The sequence below is a fragment of the Pelodiscus sinensis genome, chromosome 8 (genome assembly GCF_049634645.1).
Source record: "Pelodiscus sinensis isolate JC-2024 chromosome 8, ASM4963464v1, whole genome shotgun sequence".
NCBI classification, from domain to species: Eukaryota; Metazoa; Chordata; order Testudines; family Trionychidae; genus Pelodiscus; species Pelodiscus sinensis.
Genome location: NC_134718.1, coordinates 5,870,673 through 5,888,628, shown reverse-complemented (window position 1 = coordinate 5,888,628; position 17,956 = coordinate 5,870,673). Strand labels below are relative to the sequence as shown.

General features: G+C 48.6%; 1 protein-coding gene across 1 annotated transcript in view; it reads left to right on the top strand.

Annotated features, from left to right (window-relative positions):
* Positions 1-17,956, top strand: part of VSTM4 (V-set and transmembrane domain containing 4) — a 44,357-nt gene that overhangs the window by 13,963 nt on the left and 12,438 nt on the right. The window contains exons 4-7 of the mRNA XM_075934658.1: positions 1,582-1,689; positions 3,451-3,484; positions 11,131-11,237; positions 12,316-12,377. Of these exons, the coding sequence (XP_075790773.1) occupies positions 1,582-1,689; positions 3,451-3,484; positions 11,131-11,237; positions 12,316-12,377 (311 nt within the window). The remainder of the gene's footprint in view (positions 1-1,581; positions 1,690-3,450; positions 3,485-11,130; positions 11,238-12,315; positions 12,378-17,956) is intronic.

Sequence of the window (17,956 nt, the reverse complement as noted above, 5' to 3'; positions counted from 1 at the left end):
ACTCAGTCCAGCTTGGTGCTGAGTGCCTCTCTCATAGCTCAGTTCCCCAACCTGGCACTTGGAGTGTAGATATGGGGGCTGGCTAGCAGAATTAACTCTGTAAGAACCTGTCTGTGTAACTCCCAGAGACAAACTTGTCTGGTCTCAGTTTCCCTGAGACCCAAAAAGAAAGGCAATTGGTTTGCTGCCACCATCAAGTGCAAGTAAAAAATATAAAATAAGCCTTTTTCCAGGGAAGAGGTCACTTGAATCCCACTCCCTGAGGCAAAACGGCCCCCCCTCCAGTCCCAACCTCCATTTTGCGTGGAGTTGGGAAAACAAACAGGTAATCCATAGAGAACAGTGAGGCTCTTCTCCTCCTGAGTAAATAGGTATGTAGGTTTAAGGAAACAAAAATCAACCAATTAATCAACACAAAAAGAAAACACTTTTGGTTAATAAAAAAGAAAACACTTTTATTATCAAAACAAAACTACTGTTGCAAGCATAGTAAATGACTGGATGTTAAAAGCCATGGAGTGAAATAGACTCCGGGAAAGTCCTGGGCTGTAATCCTTAGTTACAAAAGAGAAAAACAATTAACCAGCTCAGACATGATTTCCAAACTTCCAAACAAGGAAAACAATAAAACCTGATGGGCTATCTAAACTTTTTCCAATTTACATACTTCAGGGAGTCCGTTTCCTCGAAAAAAAACCTTCTGATTTCAAAACAAAGGAAGAGAGAGAAAAAAACTCTCGGTTTGAAATTCCTATCTGCATTTCATTGGCTGTATGCCCGAAGCCCCCTCCCTCAGGTGCATCTCCAGAATTACTTAACCCTTTCCTCACTCTCCAGGTAAATCAGACTCCTTAGCAACTCCTATACATGACAGCCTCTTCCGGCATACCATGCCACCTCATCTTCCAGTGACTTCAGTGGAGGCTGGCTGATGAGTCGAGCACTTCTGAGACTCTCTGCAGTACCTTGTAGTAACAAGGCAAGCAAATGATGCCTGGTCTGGAGCATGGCCACCCATCTCCCTAAGCAAAGATAACCTCTCTGGCCCTAAGATAACTCCTGTTTAGTGCTGTCTGCCACAATCCATTTGACCACTCCGTGACTCAGTTTCCCCTCTGCATAACGGAGTAAAACTGGCCTGCCTCACAGGGTGGGGGGTTTCAAGGCAATTAGTAAAGCTCCCTTCAATGAAGCGAGCTGAGTCCATTGTATAGTAAAGGCAGGAAGGAGAAGAAACATGAGGCCCTATTTTAGAAGGCAGTTTTCAAAAGGGCTCCATGCTGGCCAAAATCTGTGATAGTCAAATACTTACAGACATCAGTGTGAGCAGATTTAGGCTTTTAAGCTTCCCATCCGATTTGTCTTGCTCACTTTAAAGGTTGGGGGTAAGATTGTCAAAGACAGGTAGGTGCCTAACTCTCATAGACTTCCAAATTAGGTGCCTATGTGACTTAAAAACATCTCAAAATGTTACTCTCAATTCTTTGGGACTGGGCCGGTCTATTTCTGTCTTGTTCAGAAGGGGTCCTTTTCCCTATGTTCATGGGAGTCGGGCTGAGGAACTCTCGGTTTGCCTTTCAGATCTATACGTCTATGCCGTGTTGGTGTGTTCCGTCGGTATCATCAGCGTCCTCCTTTTCACACTGGTCATCCTCTGCCAGTCGCTGCTGAACAAGAAACGATCCAGAGGTGAGTGACAGGAAGTGCAGCCTGGGGAGGGGAAGGGATTGGCTTGTGGAGGAGAAAAGTGAAACCATGAGAAGGCAGCAGACGAATATGGAAATTGGAAAAAGAAATCTGCTTCCCTCGGACTTACAAATAAAATCTGCCAGCTTCAAAGGTGGTGGTGGTGGGGGTTGGGGGGTGGGGAATCCCAATTGATTTTCTTCCAAAATTGTGAACGATTTCTACGGACATCTGTCAGGGAATAATTGTGATATAAAAAAAACCATTGAAAGGAAAGAAAAATCCCTTTTCATTTTGTTTTTGCATTGCTATTTGGTTTTCAGAACAAACCCAAAGTTTGATTACCCAATTTTTTGTTTTGATTTAAAAAAAAACAAACTGAATTTTTGTTGAATCAGGGATTTTGAAAATATTTTTACTTAAATTCTCCCTCTCTCCCGCATAACTACAAAAATTTGATCAGCTCTAGTTAATGTCTAGGTTTAAAAACAACAACAACACACACACCTTTGTTTGAAGAGGGGTGCAGAGGGTGTGTCCAGGGAGGAAAAAAAGACGGGTCCTAAGTTTGTAAATCATGTAGACCATGGGTTCCCAAACTAGGGGGCCGGCCACCCTGGGGGGGGGAATGAAGAAATTCCAGGGGGGGAGCAAGGTGCCCCAGCCCCTCCTCCTCGTCAAACCCCTCCCCTCCTAAGTTTTGTTGCTATTTTGGCCTCGGTCTGTTCCTTTTCATTTTTGCTCAACAAGTTTTGCTGCTGGGGGGCAGGGCACGAGGGTTTCTCAAAAATCGAAAAGGGGGCGTGATGCCGAAAAGTTTGGGAACCACTGATGTAGACAGATCTGTACTACCTCAGAGAGAGCAGGCCCATTTCTCTGCCTCAGGGTGTAGCCTCACCACCCGCTCGGTAGCAGCGCGCAGTCTCTATCTCCCTGGGCATGTTCATTAACTTTTGCCATGTTCATTGATGAAACGCTAGGTTTAACCTGTTAACCCTGGGGCAGCCCCTCCCCCGCCCACACCGTTCTTACGTTGAGCTCCAGTCGTATACAGACGTTCAGGGACTCTGGACAGGGAGCCTGGAACACCATGGCTCAGGGGGGGGGGAGGAGAACAGAGCTGTGCCCCCAACTTCCCTGCAATGGAGCAGACAAGGCGAGCCAGACAGGGCAAACCCAGCCAACTAGCATGAGGCAAGGGGACTCCCCGGGGGACCTCTCCTCTGTTTCTTCTGGCATGTGGGGGTGCGCCACCACCTCAGGCTGGGCGGAGGAATCCGATCACAGGAGCGCCCGGAGTTAGAATAATTCATGCTTAGAAAAAATCGGTTCTGTGAGGGAGATAAAGCCTCACGCATCAGAGCCAAAGCTAGTCTGAGTGTCCCTTCATGGACAGCCTATTCCCCCGCTCTCACACCATCCTCTGCTCTCGTCTGGCAGGTGCCATGCCGGAGCTGCGTGCTAGGAACCCCAGCGGCTCCCCTGGGCGGACGGTTTAGGTTTCGTTTCAGGCTTTTGCACAGAGACATATTTTTACCAAGAGCTTTGCAGACAGAATGCAGACCTGAAGCCCCACGAGGGAAACAAAAGTTTTTCCGTCCAACCAGCTATCGCTAGCAGCTTTCGGGGGGTAAAAGCAGACATCTGTTCAGTTCCAGGAGAGGCTATGCTAGGACCTATCAGCTGTGTCTCTTTGTAGCGCAAAATTCCTGGATCTGTGAAGCTGCATTTATTTATTGTTGCTCTTTTCCCCCCCTTTAACAGTGAAGCATTATCTGGTGAAAAGTCCCCAGAACAGGTATGAAAATGCACTTCTTTTTTCAATAATTTGCTGTACCACGCGTGTTTTTTTTTCACTGAGGGCTCCAAAGTAGCTGTGTAAAATTCCAGTGGGGTTGGGTGAAAGTCCGTGGGGCTCCTAAACCTCTTTGGCACTTTTGAAAGTCATACCTAGCACCTTTTCCATGGGATGTGTATAAAACTCCCAGCGTTCTGTTGTGCGCTATAAATAATAGATAATGGTGAAGAAGATGATGATGTTGTGGCTACTTCTCTCCTCGGACATTTATTGGATGGAAATCCAGCTCCGGATTTCATGCACCTCAAAAATCATCTGTTCAGAATGCTTGGCTAATGGGCACAAACTTAAGTTCCCTTCCACCTTTGACTTCCCATTGTGCAAAGAAAACTTCACTGAAAGGAGAAACATAGCCCAGCAACCAAAGCCATACACGCATTAACGGGAGTGTCATGACCAAAACACGAGAAGTCATCCTTCCGCTCTACTCCGCGCTGGTTAGGCCTCACCTGGAGAATTGTGTCCAGTTCTGGGCACCACGTTTCAAGATAGAAGTGGAGAAATTGGAGAAGGTCCAGAGAAGAGCAACAAAAATGGTTAAAGGTCTAGAGAACATGAGCGATGAGGGAAGAGTAAAGGAATCGGGCTTGTTTAGTTCGAAAAGAGAAGACCGAGAGGGGACAGGATAGCGGTTTTCAAATATCTAAAAGGGTGTTCCAAGGAGGAAGGGGGAAACTGTTCATCTTGGCCTCTGAGGACAGGACAAGAAGCAATAGGCTTAAACTGCAGCAAGGGAGGTTGAGGTTGGACATTAGGAAAAACTTCGTGCCTGTCAGGGTGGTTAAACACTGGAATAAGTTGCCTACTGAGGGTGTGGAATCTCCATCCCTGGAGATATTTAAGAGCAAGTTAGATAGACACCTGTCAGGGATGTTCTAGACCGTGCTTAGTCCGGGCATGAAGGCACGCAACTGGACTCGATGACCCCTCGAGGTCCCTTCCAGTTCTTTGATTCTAGGATTCTATGCCAGAGGCCTGTATTGGTAGCACGGACCAGCCCACCACAGTGGCACGGCTAGAAATTCAGCGAACCGTAGAGACAGCCAGAGAGGTAGAAACGGGACGTGTTCAGGCTACAGGAACTCTTCGAGTCACCTGGAAAGCTCATGGGACGATAGGACAATGGGAGGGCGGGTTTTAGAAGCGGGAGGGGATGTTTTCGGATGAACTCCCTGAAATGTCTTTTGATTGGTTAATGGTAACGGACCAGGTCGCCGCCTCCTTTGGGACATATACTGACTACGGTAAGGGTTGGGTGGAGGGGAAGGGACACGCCCCCGGCTGAAATTGGGTAAGGTCAGCGTGGCTGTGAGAGAGCCGAAGAAGGAAACTCCAGTCTGGATTGCAGGAGGACGTCCCTAGCAGATACCACCGAGACGGCATCCTGATACTCCCGTTTTTGCCAGCCACAAGTACACGCCCTAGGGCCTGAAGCCCCAAAACAAATCTTCCAGAGATGGGTCTGCCAACCAGAGGGCAATATAACCTCATCCCAGCCTGGATGGCCAGCTGGCACGCCACCAGATGGTATCACGCAACCAGCTAGCTGTGACATCCTTTCCGGTCGGCTAGAGGACAACACTGCCAGGGCTTGCCTCTTCCTTCAGAAAGCGCTCAGTCCCCACCGCACAGAGGCACCGAACTCCTCCAGAAGAGGGACTTCTTGGCTGGGCACCATTCCACGCGGATGCTATCGAGCCGTGCACTCCTGCTGGACAGCAGAGAGAAGGCATGAAAGGCATGTTGCTGTGGGTAGAGCCTTCATCGGTTCTTGCTGGGATTTGAACCGCAAACTTTGCAAGCAGAGAGAGAGCAATGCAGCCACTGGAGCGAAAACTGGGACCGTCTGAATGGCCTCCAAACTGGATGATGTTTGCGTGGAAGAGTCCTCAAGGGTTTAACACAGGGGTGGGGAATCTAAGACCTGAGGGCTCATGGTTCCCCCCCCCCCCCAGTCCTCCCGCTTCTCACTTGTGTGTGGCCCCTGACTGATTCTTCTGCGGGTCAGTGGCCCCCGGTCCAAAAAATTTCCCCCCCCTTTGGTTTAACAACAGTCAACAGAATTTCAAAAAGGGGGAGCTGGGAGGTTGTGCAAAGAAACTGCTCCGGCTCCTAGAGCCAGGATTTTCAAGAGGGCCTGGGCTATTGATTTGTGCTCCTAAATTTCACAGAATCCTACCCTGAGGCCCTCTCAGACGGGCGTTATGGTGGTGGCGCTCTGTAGGGAGTAACACTCGGGTTTACAGCTTTGCGGGGTCATAGGAGAAGAAGAAAAGCAAAGGACTTAAGTGACTAAGAGCCAACCGCTCCTAAGCCACTTAGGTGCCAAATATCTCTAAAATCTGACCCTAGCACCCATTCATTCCACTGGGAATGAAGCACCTAAGCACCTTTAATATCTGGCCTTAAGGCTCTTTTGAAAATGCTACTGTCTTTCGAGAATGGAGCCGTTCGGCCAGTCTGATCTGGTCTGCGCTCCGGCTTAGCACAGGCCAACGATTTTGACGCAGTGATTCGCGCGTACAGCTCAGCAGCTCGTGGCTAAGCTAGAGCAGAGCTTCGAGAAGGCTATCCCATCGTCATGTAAGGACCCCGAAGACTGGAGAGAATCCACCACTTCCCTGGCTCGTATTAAGCACTGAGTCCCCGTGCTCGAGTTTCCTGCCATCTAACTAACACTGGAACTAAAGTGGAGAAAAACATAACGGCATTTCTGACGACTGGCCAAGCCCAGACACGGATGCTTCAATGCAAAGAAAGCAGAGGCTTGCAGCTTTCCCGCGACGTGAAGCGTTTGTTTGCAGCCTCGGTACAGTCTGAAAGATATTGGACCTTAACTTCATCACGTGTCCCTTGCTCTGGAAGCACTTTTTGGCTCTGGTCCCGGACTAAATATAGCACGTCCTGCATCTTGCCAGCATAGTGTTCAGTCCCTGCTAGTGGGATAATTCGGGCATTCATGCCTAGCAGCCTAAGTGAATTCACAATAAAGCAATTGATAGTTCAATGCAGCGCAAGGCTTTGATGTGAATGACCCGTCTTCTGGGACCCGCCCAGCCAGGGCATCGGCAGCATGGATCTTGTTGTTCATCTTTCCCTTCACTGACCATGGCTGCTTGTTTCTGTTTTGAAACTAGCCGCTCAGAGGAAGCAGGAAGGGGTGTGGGGGGAGGGGGGATTTAAATAGATCAACGAGGATAAAAAGAAAGGAGAAAATTAACCCACTTGAAAAAGCCCACCAGTGCTAAGGCAAAAATAAGTACTGATTTGTGCTCCTCAATTTCTGAAAATCCCCCCCTCCCCCCCAAGGCCTTCTCAGAGAGACGTCACAGTGGCAGCGTTCTGTAGGGAGTGATCCTTCGTTTTGCAGCCAGGCAGGGTCATAAATTAAGGAGAAGGAGAAATGCAAAGGGCGTAAGTGACTTAGGAGCCTAAGAGGCAACAGTCCCTAAGTCACGTAGGTGCCAAATCTCTCTAACATCTGACCCTTGTGCACAGGAATTCCACTGGGAATGAAGCCCGTAAGTACTTTTACAATCTGGGGAAGTGTAGCTTCTGCTTCAAATCCACATACACCCCCTCGGTAAATCATGGGGTACGTCTAGACGACAGGCTTCTGTCGACAGATACTGTCGACCAAGCTTCTGTCGACAAAGAGCGTCTAGACTACAGCCAGTTCTGTCGACAAAGCAAGCCGCTTTGTCGACATGGCAGTGTAGACGCAAAGGACAGTGTAGATGCAATAAGCGACAGAACTCTGTCGACAGAAGGCGTTATTCCTCGTAGAATGAGGTTTACCACCATCAACAAAACTGCCGAGTTCTGTCAACGTTATGTCGACAGAACTCGGCAGTAGTGTAAACACAGGTATAGTTTTGTTGACAAAAGGTTACTTTTGTCGACAAAACCCTGTAGTCTAGACACACCCATGGAGTCCGCTGTCCCGCCCGTGTCTGGTGTAGGCAGAGAGAAGATTGAGAAAAATCAAACAGCAAATATATGCAACTGAACAGGGAGGAAAGGAATCACAGCAACCAAAAACTGCAGGAGGAGACAGGGTTCAAAGCTGCAAGTCGCGAGCTTCAGTTAATGTTCAACGTGTGAGTAACTTTTATTTTCCACCCTATAATTAAGATCATTTCTCTCCTGGAACGTGATCCTGAGTCCCACAAAAACTATCCAGTCCAACCACGAGAGAGGCTGATTGAAAACAACTTGCTAGGAAAGTGTGAGAATCTAGGGGTGTGAGCATCCATCGAATGCCCTCCGAACCGGTTTACACGAGACTCCTGCAAACCCTGACTGTTGCATTGCCTCTCCGCTCAGCCTGTGGGACAGATCGCATCTGAACCAGAATCCAGGTCCAGATTGCATAGACAGGGCTACCAAAGGGACTATCCGAGCACCTGACCTCACAGTCTTCCAGGTGTGGATCCACACAATGCCCCGGTATGGCACAGAGGCTCAGATCCTCAGAAAAGCCAAACGGGCTCCCAATTTCCATTTCGTTGTAATGGAATTTAGGAGCCTGGCTGTCTTTTGAAGAGCCGAACTCAAACTTGTCCCAGGTTACACAAGGACACCGTAAAAACAACGAAGCACCTTAAAGACAGACAGATTGATTTGGGCATAAGAGGTGTCAGACGAAGTGAGGGTTTGCCCGTGCAAGCTTATGCCCGCACAGATCTTTAAGGACTCTTCGTGCTCCTTCTGCTTCAAATCCACATGCAACTCTCCTGGCTTGAGCCTTTCTTTAGTTATCCTGCCACAGCCTGGCGGAGGGGAGAGCTATTGATCAAAGCAAACCCAGGAGAAACAGTGCTTCCCGACAGAACTGTAAAACAGGGCACGTTCCCAGCTCTTTCAGGAGTCTGAAATCCAGACGACAGACCCGCAAATAACCCTCTATCCCGGTGCTCTAACCTTAAAACTACTTCCCTGCCTATTTCCACACCGCCTTTCCCCCCTCCCCGATTCCCTGCGTTGCCTTGCGCTCGAAAAGCCCATTAGCTCCTGTGTGGAGAGTATCACGTGACACAGAGTGCAAACCAGGAGGTGAGGGGGAGGGAGGATTCCAGTATATATAAGAAAAGACTCTTTCCTTTTAACTTTGGACAAGAGAAGCAAGACAAAGCCCCAGTGTTTCTGAGCCAAGGAGCCTTTACGAATCTCCCCGTTCTGTGGGAGGAACTGGATTCTGAAACAGCAAGTGCACCCGTTGTATCTGCTGAGGCCAGTTAACCCTGCACAACCCTGTAATAAAAGGACACGCCATGGCTAAGTTTCTCGGGGGCTTCTCTTTCACGTGGCCAGGCAGGAAGAAGAACAAACGCGCTGGCCTGACATGAAGCCCTCTCGCATTGCTGTGCTGGATGGCACAAGCTCCAGAGGATAATCATTTTAAACCACGCGTCTACTGCGTTAATGCAACCCTTCCAGTGCAAAATCATTTTAAAACAATCCGGTCCTCTTTTTCATCACGGCTTGGTCTTTTCTTTTTGGCACGCGGCTGGTCGGTTGCATTTCCCATTGGGTTTTTTTTGGTCTGTTTCCCTTTGCAGTTTTTATGTGGTGACCGATTGCTGGTGGTCTCAGAGGGGGAGCCAGGTTCGTCTGTAACTTAAAAAATTGAGGAGTCTTGTAGCACCTTAGAGACTAACAAAATATATATATACATAGAGTCATGAGCTTTTGTGGGCAAAACCCACTTCTTCAGATGAGTCAAATTGCCGGTGGTGTGTAGAGAGGTCGGCATGTTCGTATGTTTCAGCAAAAACCATAAGGAGTCCTGGGGCACTTGCAAGATGATCAAAAAAGCCCACGAAAGCTTATGCCCTAATAAATTTGTGAGTCTTTAAAGTGCCCCTTTAAAGGACTCCTTATTTTCAGGTGCTGTTTAGAGTCACAGATGCACTTTTTTTGTCACCATCTACATTGTTATCTTCTAAAGCAGTGATTCCCAACCTTTTTCCCAGGGAGGAACCCCTAAAATAATTGTTCATATCCCGAGGAACCCCTACCTATGAAAACGTTTGCTTGGCCTGAAAAAGTTGACAGCGGGGATCGCAATTCAATTACTGCTAAATTATTGTCAAGAAAATGTATTTGTAAAGAGCAATTATATTTATATATTTATATATGCCAGCTTACATTGTAAGAATTTTTTTAATATCAGTCACTTCTCTTCCTGTTTCACTCGTACTTGGCTCTGATAATTTTGATTCATTTTCATTGACCTCTCCTTCATTAACACACCTTCTTTTCATATACTTCCACATTTTTTAAGTTTTTTTGTTTTCGACGGTCATATGAAAATACTGTTACGTAGGTGAGATTTTAGATACACGAAAACAACCACAGTTTTGGTAAAAACGTTAATTACGAAACTGTGCAAAGACTACAAATCTACAAAATAGCGAACGACTGTAACGTGCACTAGAAAAGACTAGAAATGCGGAGAATTCTGGGGAGCAGAAGGGCAGGCACAATACAACTAAATATAACCTTAGATACGAAAAGATCAAAACAAAACGAAGAGGCAGTCGGTAGCGTATGAAGACGACTCCAGTATTGCCAATTGCTGGACAAAAATTCCCACGCTATTTCGAGGGATATTTGGAATTGTTTGCGGTATTTCAAAATGTTTATTTATTTATTCTACGATTTCTCACGGAACCCCTGACGATGGGCGGAACCCTGGTTGGGAAACACGGTTCTAAGGGGCTGCGGAGTATTAGTCGTTTTTTAAAGTTTTTTCAGCTGCACAAAGGAACTTTGAAATTACTTCTCCCCCCCTTCCCACTTACTTTGTGTGGCTGAAATTAACGTTCAGAATCACCGAAACCATCAACTCTTCACTTTTATAAAGCCGCTTTCTGAAGTGAGCCTATAGTTTGGGCTGAATAGTCCAAGCATGGCGTCCGTCCAACCAGTGAACCCGATTCTGTTCCGCGGGATGGCTATGTTCTGGTCTTAATAGAGATGTGGGATCATGTTGCCACACACTTTCCGTCATGCCTTGGGCACGTCTCATAGGCCCCGCCCCTTCAAATCCCAGATCCTCCACCTTCCTAAGACTCATTGAGGCCCCGTAGCCGCTGTGGGCCTGGGGTCCCCATGAGGGAAACAGCACTTTCCGACCTGTGGGACGGGGGTTGTGGGCAGGTTGCAGGTTGTAACATGCCGATATGGTCATTGGGGGGTCTGTAAGCATCATGAACAAGACATAATTGTCTAAATCTGGCCATGTGGACACCTGGCACTTCCTGGGTTAGCCAGAGCGGACGAAGATACAAGCCTATTGACCAGATAGCCTGGGCGCTAGAAAAAAGAGCAGGGCCTGGTGGAATGGGGCAGAAATTCCCATTTGTATAGATTTTCAAAGTGCTGTGGGGTCAGGATCCAGCCATTTTCCACAGGCCCCGCCCCTTCCCCTGAGGCCCCGCCCCTTCCAAGAGCATGGAGCCCCCTCCCTACCTTGCCCAAGGGCACGTGACGGCCCATGTCACCGCGGTTGGCGTGAAGACGCCGGGTGGGAACACGCAGGTTTCATTCTTGCCCTAACCACCCTTCTTTTCGCTTTCCAGCTCTGGCGAGACGGTCACCAGCGTGACGAGTCTGTCCCCGCTGCAGCCCAAAAAAGGAAAGAAAAAGAAAGAGAAGGTTGAGCAGCCCCCGGCGGTGCCGGCCAAAGGTAGCAGCCGACAGAGCCGTGTGTCCAGCAACGGGGGTGATTGCATAGGGAGGGAGAGGCCTCGGGAGCCAGGACTCTTGGGTTCTATCTTAGACTCTGCCACTCACCACATGAGCGAGGGCACATTAATTTACTTCTCCGTTCCTCTGCTTCCCCCCGTGACAAACGGGCCCTGCCTTCCGACAGCTCCGGGCTTTGTGATCCCCGCTGGCGAGGCGGCGGAGACGGGATTTGTTATGTTAGCTCGACTCGGGCCAGGCCCTGCTGTTTGTTTAGACCTTGTTCGTCTAGGGCCAGCAGGCCCATCGATGGGGGGGCGGGAAGGTAAGAGACAGCGATTGCTCCGGGTCCCGGATAGAGCCCTGGAACCTTTTCATTGCCACCGGAGCGCTGGGGTAGGGGGCAGCATGGCGCACTCTGGACAGCATAGAATGCTGGCTGCCCCTGAGGCCCCGCCCCTTCCCCATAGGCCCCGCCCCTTCCCCATAGACTCCGCCCCTTCCAAGAGCGTGGAGCCCCTCCCTACCTTGCCCAAGGGCACATGAAGGCTGTCATCTCCCCTGACTGTCCAGCACTCAACACCCAGATAGGGGCCAGTTTTCAACTGGCCACCTCCCACCCGTCAGTTCCCATTGTGCCATGTAGTAGGGCAGATTTTCCAGAGAAAATGCACCCGGTGTGCGGAATGCCTTAGACAATCCTGCCTGGGTTGTAGGGACTGAGCCGGTGGTAGTCTAGTCCCCAGGGCCTGATTTTCAAAGGGGATTCACCGTTCCCTCCAGGGCCAGGCTGCAGGCCCCCGTGTGGGGCTTGCCGAGCTCCCTCGCCCACGCCGTGCAAGAGGTGCCGTTTGCACACACGTGTGAATCGTAGCACGCGGAGATGCACGAGCACGTCTCGACACACAAACAAGAGCCGGGCTTTGAAACTGGTGTTCAGATTTTAATAACACAACATGACTTACGTGTGGGCTTTTTGCTGCTGTTGCTAACCAGGTTTATAACGGCTGATGCACATGCTAACAGTATTATCCCAAATTGCATTATGTGAAGTAAGCTCTTGATATTTATTTTTATAGCTCCAATTGCCAATACTGTTCAGAAACCTAAGCTATTGAAACCGCAACGAAAAATTACCCTGGTGAGTAGCCTTTTTATATAACTTTATTTCCCCCTGCGTTCCTTTTTCTCGATATAATTTTGGCAGCATTACTAACACTTAGAGTCCAGAAAGTTGTGAGCTCAGCTTAAAGAGCAGGAGTTCATGTTTAAGTCATAACCTTACAGAATTTCCCCTTGGTCTTGTGGTGTCTGAGCTGCCAGCGTACACAGGGGTCTTCTTTTCGAGTTTGTCTCTGCCATCGTGAGGGCTAGGAATGTAGTTTTTTGTAAAATGAAAGCTGCGGTTGGAGTTTCAGGGGCTTTGAGACAAATACCGGAGAGTGTGAGATTTGTGAGGATGCTTTGAGAATTGGCAAACCAGGAAAAACACAGGTAAGCACAGCAACGCTAGTGTAAGAGAAAAAGACACTTCTAAGGCAGTTTGGTTTGTTTTAAAGACTCATTCACCCACCACCAGAGACTGCCAGGCAATCTCTGTTCCCTTGCATGCCCCTATCAGTCTGTCGGTCGTCATCAGTTGTGTCAGACCTTATTGTCAGCTCTCGGGGACAGAAAACAGGTAGGGTTTTTTTGGTTCTGTGTTTGTACAGCACCTACCACAACGGGATCCTGGTCTCATGGGGTGTGTCTAAACTACATGGCTCCATCAATGGAGCCATGTAGATTAGGCTGATTGGCAAAGGGAAATGAAGCCGCGATTTAAATAATCGCGGCTTCATTTACATTTAAATGGCTGCCGCGCTGAGCCGACAAACGGCCGATCAGCTGTTTGTCGGCTCAGCGCGCTAGTCGGGACGCTCCCGCACCGACCTGGAAGCCCTTTATCGACCTCCCCGTTATGCCTCGTAGGATGAGGTTTACCGGGGAGGTTGATAAAGGGCTTTCATGTCGGCAGGGGAGCGTCCAGACTAGCGCGCTGAGCCGACAAACAGCTGATCGGCTGTTTGTTGGCTCAGCGCGGCAGCCATTTAAATTTAAATGAAGCCGCGATTATTTAAATCACCGCTTCATTTCCCTCTGCAGAACAAACAAATCTACATGGCTCCGTCGACGGAGCCATGTAGTTTAGACGTACCCATGGTTAGTCTGCAGGCTCAGGTGATCAAGAATGTAAGAACGGCCAGACTGAGTCAGACCAACGGCCCATCTAGCCAGGTAGCCTGTCTGCTGACAGTGGCCAATGCTAGGTGCCTCGAAGGGAGTGAACAGAACAAGTCATCATCAAGTGACCCCTCTCTTGTCATCCATTCCCAGCCTCTGACAAAGGAGAGGCTAAAGACACCATTCCTTACCCATCCTAGCTAATAAATTCATGGATATTAGGTCCATCAATACTTATCTAGTTCTTTTCTTGAACCCTGTTATTGTCCTAGTCTTCACCACATCCTCTGGCAAGGAGTTCCACAGGTTGACTGTGTGCTAAGTGAAGAAAAACTTCCTTTGGTTTGTTTTAAACCAGCTGCCTATTAATTTCATTTGGTGACCCTTAGTTCTTATATTGTGGGAATAAGTAAATAACCTTTCCTTATTCACTGTCTCCGCCCTCGTCATGTTTTTATAGACCTCTATCCTATCCCCCCATAATCTCCTCTTTCCTAAGATGAAATGCCAAGTCTTTTGACTCTCTCTTCATATGGGACCCGTTCCAAACCCCTAATTGCAAAATATTCCACACACGCAAAATATTCCATCCCTCAACCTATTGCTTCACTCTGCATTTGCACAGATCTCTGAGGGTTCACCGTACACAAAGGGGAAGGCTTGGGTCTCTACTGTGCATGGACCTCTCAACCAGACGCTCCCCAAGCTGCCAGACCCCAACTCACAGCTTCCCCCGGGTGTTTGCCTTGTAAGCCCTCTTCACTAAAGAGGGAAGATGTTCACATTACCCCAGACGTGGTCTGTAGCTTGCACTAGCCCCTTTTGAGAGCCTGGAGAAATTCCAGCAAAAACTGCCCCTTTCTGCCCCCACCACCTCCAAACCCGCCTCGGGGAAACCCCCCAGAGGAACCTCTGTGAAGTCAGCTCGAAGAGGGGCCACGCCCCGGAAGCCACTCTCCACTCAACAGCACGGAATGTGGCATGTACTTTACGGGGGTGTTCGCTCTAGTACCGTGGGGAGAGAGGTGCTGATCTCCAGTGAATCAGCTGGACCTCAGAGCTCCCAGGTGCTGGGTGGTCCCTTGATGACCGTGGAAGGAAAGACGTGCTTAGATAAAGCCGTGGCACCACGAGATCCTCTCACAACCCCCTTCCCCCTCTCCTCACGGCTGCCAACCTGACATAGTTGTCATCCCTTCTGACGGAGACAGAGCGCTCCGGAAATCCTAGGCCATCCAGGTGGAATTCGGCGGCACGCTACCCAATAACTCCCGTGTTGTGGGAAAGGTTTTGTAATAACCTAAATACCAGCAACATTATTTCCAGAGGACATGTGCTTTAGGTTTCTGGCAGGATGTTTATAATAAGCTGGAGAATTTCTTTTGTGGTTAATGTGCTCGAATTGGTTGCAATTGAATTTTACAAAAGAATTAAAGAAACGAATATGGGAACCTGCATAAAATACGGACATAATCTCGACTGAAAATTAAAGAAAATAAATAAAACCCCCATAATATAGCATTCAAATTCACAGCCCTGCAGACCTTTAAAAAAAAAAAAAGAGCAATATGTCCTGAGAAAAGTTTTCTTTAAAATCTGGAATAAAAACTGTATGCTTCCCTTGCTGCTTATGCATTCCCTGGGCTCTCCTTTCCTATTAGTGACAGCAGGAAATGTGCGCAGATCAAAGGAGGCAGAGATGCTGAAATGCAAGGAGGGATGCATGTTTATGGGATGGTAGAGGCTCGGAGGCCTGCTTTTCTTACTCATCAATGGCCAAATTCTGCCCTCTGTTCCAGTATTCCCTGTAAGCGGTGCGCTTGGGCGGCCACCCAGGAGAGATTCGGGTGCCGCCCAGCTTATTAGCGAAGCGCCCATCGCTGCCCACAGTCAGCAGCATGTATTTATACAGGTGGTGCGCATCTGCACATACCTTGGTGCACATAAAATTTATTCCACACACGGATGGAAAAAATCAGAGGAAACATTGCTCCACGTCCTTGGGGATCTTCTGTTGGAGCCAATGGCAGCCCTGTTTGTGTGTATCCAGAAGTGCGTAGTCTAAGTCAGAAAAACTCATTCTTCCATGGTTTTACACTTCTTTCTCCGGGCTGTCTGACTGGGCCTTCGGCTCTTTCCCAGAGATTGGCTTTGGTTGCCCACCAGAGGAGCACAGAGTTCCAGCTACAAAACAGAGACTAAGCACAGCATCCTGGGAGTCTGCCACATGGCTCAGCTTCAACGTAGGCCCCGATCTAAGAAAGTCAATGGAAAACTTCCTGTTGGATTTAATGAGCTTTGGCCCAAGATCCAAACTTAATCAAGCAAAATTCCCACTGAGACGGAATCAATCTATCTATCCATCCATCCCCATACAAAATCTATCTATCTATCTATCTATCTATCTATCTATCTATCTATCTATCTATCTATCGGAAATGGAAAAAGTAGAGGAAAGGGCAACAAATATTATTAGGGGTCTGTAACAGCTTTCATATGAGGAGAGATTAATAAGACTGGGACTTTATAGCTTGGAAAAGAGACAGCTGAGGGCGGAGATGATAGAGGTCTATGCAATCATGAATGGTGTGGAGAAAGTAAATAAGGAAATGTTATTTACTCCTCATAACACTAGAACTAGGGGTAACCAAATGTAATTAATAGGCAGCACATTTAAAGCAAACCAAAGACATTATTTCTTCACACAATACACAGTCAACCTGTGGAACTCCTTGCCAGAGGATGTTGTGAAGGCCAAGACTATTAACAGGGCTTAGAAAAGAACTAGATCAATTCATGGAGGTTAGGTCCATCAGTGGCTATTAGCCAGGATGGGCGGGGATGGTGTCCCTCGCCTCTGTTTGTCAGAAGCTGGAGATGGATAACCAGAGAGGGATCGGTGATGATTCCCTGTTCGGTTCACTCCCTCTGGGGCACCTGGCATTGGCCACTGTTGGCAGACACTGGGCTAGATGGACCTTTGGTCTGACCCAGTGTTGCCATTCTTATGTTCTTAGAGCATATGTTTCTTTATAAATCAAGCTTGTTCGTCAACGTGGCATTTACTGTTAAGTATAACAAATGTAGTTAACATTTCACGTCACTGTAATCTTCTAAAGAAGACACTGATGACACATGCCTGGGGAGAGCAGATTAAAAGCATTACAGCTGAAGTTTTCCTAAATACACATCCCTTTGACCTTTGGATTCCAGGAAAATGTTCCTGGCACCACAATCAACTGTAGCAACTCCAGACTCACTGCAGGGAGAACATGAATATCCTCTCTTAGGACCTATCATTACAGCATTAATTCAGGGTTGTAAGTATCAGCGAATTGGAGACAATCTGATTGCTGTCTTAGAAATAGACGCTTGTGAAAAAAGAGGCAATTTCAGCTGCTGCTTTTCGATTCCTTGCTCAGGGAAGCACTTTCCAATATTGGGCAGTTACTTTGGAGTGACATTTTAAAGCTAGTTGGTTTAGATCTACAACCTCTTGCAAGCGTGAGAAGAAACTCATCCTTTAAAACCGAGGTTCTCAACCGGGGCACGCGTACCCTGGGGGTACGCAGAGGTTTTCCAGGGAATACAGCAACTCCTTTAGGCCCAGTCCACATCAAGGGGAAAGTCGGCTTAATATTCGCAACTCCAGCTAGGTTAATTACTTCGCTAGAGTCAAAGTATTTTAAATGGTGTTTTGGTGCCATCCACGCAGCGGGAGGTCGAGGGGAGCACACACTCTGCCGACTTGCCTTACTCCCGGTGAGGGGTAGGACTACCGGCGCCTATGGGGGCGCCTTCTCAGTTCGAATTAGCGGGTCTTCACTAGACCCGCTAATTCGAACCCCGGAATATCGACCTCTGGAGGATTGGTCTTCTCTGTAGCGTCGACGTGCCCTTACAGCGCTAACTTGTCGAGGCGTCTGCATACGCGATTTCTGAAACTCCTCTCTTCCGAGGGAAAATCCGGCTTTGGGGCTGGATTTCCCCATTGGCTACGAAGTGCCGGGTGGTCGAAAGCGCCGTGCCTTGGCCAGACTCCGCTCTGATTGAAACCAACGGGAGTGTTGCCAGTGGCGTTATCGTACGACCCCCGCAGCCCGTGTTGCACACCGACCCCCTCTAGTGGTTGGGTGGCAGAATCGCGGTGGATGAGATTGCTGAGGCAGGGGGCCTGTGAGCGCAGGCTCTGCGATCCCGGGCGCTCGTGTTAGCGCTGCTGCTGAACTGCAGGCTGTTTCCTTGCTCAGACACAGCGGAGGGGGAAAGGCTCCATCCCGCCCAACTCTCGGGAAGGGCAGGACTGTGGGAGTCTTGGAAACATTTTCCACTTGCCCCCTGACCCTTTGAGGGGGAGCTGTCAAAATCTAGCCATTCACTTGAATGGAAGCAGAAGGCGATCGTCAGGCTCGATTTTCGAATAGGCGTGTCTAAAGTTAGACACACAAACCTCCAGGGAGGCGCCTCTGAGAGCGTGTAGGAGCCAAAGTCCCGGGG